A 3,358-nucleotide genomic window follows, 5' to 3' on the forward strand; every position below is an offset into this window, starting at 1 on the left:
CAGAAAGTGGTCCAAAAAAATTTTTTAATTAAAAAAAAGAATTGGTATTTAATTTTCTTTTCATGGATTAAGAAATCTCCTAACAAACTTAAATAATGTCTCTATGCAAAAGACAAAATGATTACTCAACAGAGTGTAAGTAAATATTTTACACACTTCAATAACCTTCGTATTTTTTGCAATTAAAAGAATAGAGACATACCTCACCACAAGAAAGAGGTAACTCTACAGGAAGTCACACACATTTGGGGGTTTGTCAGTGCACATAAAAACTATTTTACACTATCCTGTAGTCTATTAAGTGTGAAATAGTATTATGTCTAAAACCAATGTACTTAAGTTAACATAAATAGTTAACTTTCAGAAAAATGACACTAATAGATTAGCTTGATGCAGGGTCACCACAAGCCTTCAATTTTTAAAAAACAAAACACAATATCTGCAAAGCACAATAAAGTGAAATGAAATAAAATGAGGTATGCCTATATTACCACATGTAAGATGAAATGAAACATCTAGAATTCATTTGTTTTTGTGACCATGGAGAGCTCATTAATAGCTATTCATCCATGCTTCTGATAAATAGTTTATTTTATCAACATTAATACCATTACACCAAAGATTGTATTTTGAAAGAGCAAAATGTATAAATTTAAGGATGTGAGACCACATTATGGCTCAGTCTACACAAACAAAATATTTCTTTTTGTGCAAATGAGTCCCTCATGATGACTTAGCATTTTTTTCTATAGTATAATTGGAAGCATGGTGATTAACATAATCAATGATCACCATCCTATAATTTAATCATGATTGTATACACATTTTTAATGATAAAATCCAACCTGTACTTGATATTGGTTCATAGAGTCCACGAACATATTGTTGAAAGGGAAGGAATAAAATAAATGTCATAAATGTCATGTCTAAAGTTGTCATGATCTGAAACAAAAATAGCTGTTGGCTTTTTATAGTTGGGATACTTTTATTAAAATTATTACCAACAGTAGAGTTGAATTCATCTATAGTCCACATTCCTTCTTACTGAATTATAGAACTAGAATTCAGAATATTGATAATGTCAGAACTATAAATCAACTAGAGGAAAAATATCAACTTAAAAAAATGTGGAATACCTCTGCCTCTACTGAATGCTATATTTGTTAAGGAGCTTGGAATGTATCCTATTAGCAATAAGCACACAATTCAAAGGTTTTCAACAAAAGAGTAACAAGGTCAGAATAATGTTTTATAAACAGCTTTCTAGCAATGGTGTGTAGAAATTATTGGATGGAATTTAGTTAGAAAACTGTTGAAAAACATGAATTGAAAAGAAATTGAGGGACTTGCCTGGTAGCCCAGTGGCTAAGACTCCAACCTCCCAATGCAGGGGGCCTGGGTTCGATCCCTGGTCAGGGAATTAGATCCTACATGCCACAACTAAGACTCAGTGAAGCCAAATAAAGAAATTGAATGTCTTGACTGCATTACTGGCAAAGTGAATGAGGAACAATGGACAGGGCTAAGAGACAAGACATAGAATAGCCAGTGTTTGTTACCAGACTAGCTTACTAGTTGCTGCTGGTCTCAAGTGGTCTTTGAATACCGTGGCTAGTAAGATTAAGGAACCAAATTTTTAATTTTGCCTAATTTAGAATAATTTAAGTTTAAATAGCTCTGTGTGGCTGCTATGTCCCATATTAGAGTCTGCAGGTATTTTCATTTCACACTCTTTGCTAAGGGAGCAAAGAAAAAGCGGTGGTTGATCAGCGCACTCAGCTAAGGCACCTCGTATGTCTCTGAAGAAGTGAAAGGCCCTTCGTGGTGATGTGACCCTGACTCGCTTATCCAGTCTTGCTGCCTCTGTGCGCACTTTGAATGTGTGGATTGCTTTGTTGCTACTGAGGAAAACGATAATGATGTTAACTCGTCTGTTTTGTTACAGCCAATACTTGCGAGTATGAAGATCTCCTCAGTAACTGTGATTCCTTGAAGAAAACAGCTGGCTGTGAACACGAATTGCTCAAGGAAAAGTGCAAGGCGACTTGCCTGTGTGAAGGCAAAATTTACTGAAATGCCCGGTTTGCATTGTGTGGGACTAAATGGAGAAAAGCTGCATCATTTAGTTGACACATACCAAGAGGGAGACTGTAGACGTGTTAGATATACATCTGATTCCCAACAACAATGAACCTTTTTTTCCTGGATATTTACAGAGATCTCTTTCATACAGCAATTTACAAAAGCAGTATAGTCTACAATGACAACTTTGGACTGATACAAACGTGCCACGTTACCTCTAATTAAATGAATCAAGTTGAAGATTTTGAAAGCTGTACAACCACAGGATTTAGTCTGGATTAAAATAGTTACGTTTCCTGAAACAACATGCCAAAACAACATTGTCACTCCTTAGAATGGATTCAAAACTTGACATCTACCTTTGTTTTCCAACCTCTTCTTTAAACAAAAGCAAACAACTTTAAGAATAAAGAACTTATCTAAGCAAACATATGGATGTGATTTAAATAAATAAAATATAAAATCATATTTTATAATATTTATACATAACCTTAGTTAGACTCAGGCCAGATAAACGATAAGACAAAGCAAAATTTCTGAAAACAGCTGCCTATAAAATTAGATTTTAACAATAATAGCAAAATGAATCAGTTATATTCTCATTTGTTTTTTGACTTTTTTATCTCCTCCTAACTGGCTTGGTAGGACTTCCCTGGTGGCTCAGATGGTAAAGCATCCACTTACAATGTGAGAGATGTGGGTTTGATCCCTGGGTCAGGAAGATCCTGTGAAGAAGGCAATGGCAGCCTACTCCAGTACTCTTGCCTGAAAAAATCCCATGGACGGAGGAGCGTGGTAGGCTACAGTCCATGGGCTTGCAAAGAATAGGACACAACTGAGCAACTTCACTTTCATTTTCACTTAGCTGATTTGGTATCCTATTTTTTATGTAAAAAAAAAAAAAAAATACACATGTATTCATTGGGCAAAATATTTGTTCGGGTTTTTCTGTACTACGTAATGAAGTGTTTGGCCAACCCAATACCCTCACATTTACGGAAAAATGTACATGCCACATATGAAAAGTGTACAGAAACGAAAGAGACTGGTTACACAGAGTAAGTGGGCACAGAAGGGGGGATGGGGAGTGTCAAAATGATAGGAATCAATGCGTGGGGGGAGTGACTTCTTCATTTGCATAGCTTTATTTTGTGATTTTTGTTAATATTTCACACACTCTTTAACATAAAATATAATCAACAGGATGGAGAGAAAATCCAAAATGTAATAGAAATAAGAATAAACTATATTGATTATAAAATAATCACCATAAAGT

At 34.8% G+C, this 3,358-nt stretch overlaps 1 protein-coding gene across 1 annotated transcript in view; it reads left to right on the forward strand.

Moving 5' to 3' along the window:
• LOC105005158 (cysteine-rich secretory protein 2-like) overlaps positions 1-2,510 on the forward strand; it is a 23,577-nt gene extending 21,067 nt beyond the window's left edge. Inside the window, exon 10 of the mRNA XM_010863035.1 lies at positions 1,946-2,510. Within this exon, the coding sequence (XP_010861337.1) occupies positions 1,946-2,073 (128 nt within the window). The 3' untranslated portion in view covers positions 2,074-2,510. The remainder of the gene's footprint in view (positions 1-1,945) is intronic.
• Positions 2,511-3,358: the final 848 nt, after the last annotated feature.

Source organism: Bison bison, unplaced genomic scaffold (genome assembly GCF_000754665.1).
Source record: "Bison bison bison isolate TAMUID 2011002044 unplaced genomic scaffold, Bison_UMD1.0 scf7180017864487, whole genome shotgun sequence".
In the NCBI taxonomy this organism is placed as follows: Eukaryota; Metazoa; Chordata; class Mammalia; order Artiodactyla; family Bovidae; genus Bison; species Bison bison.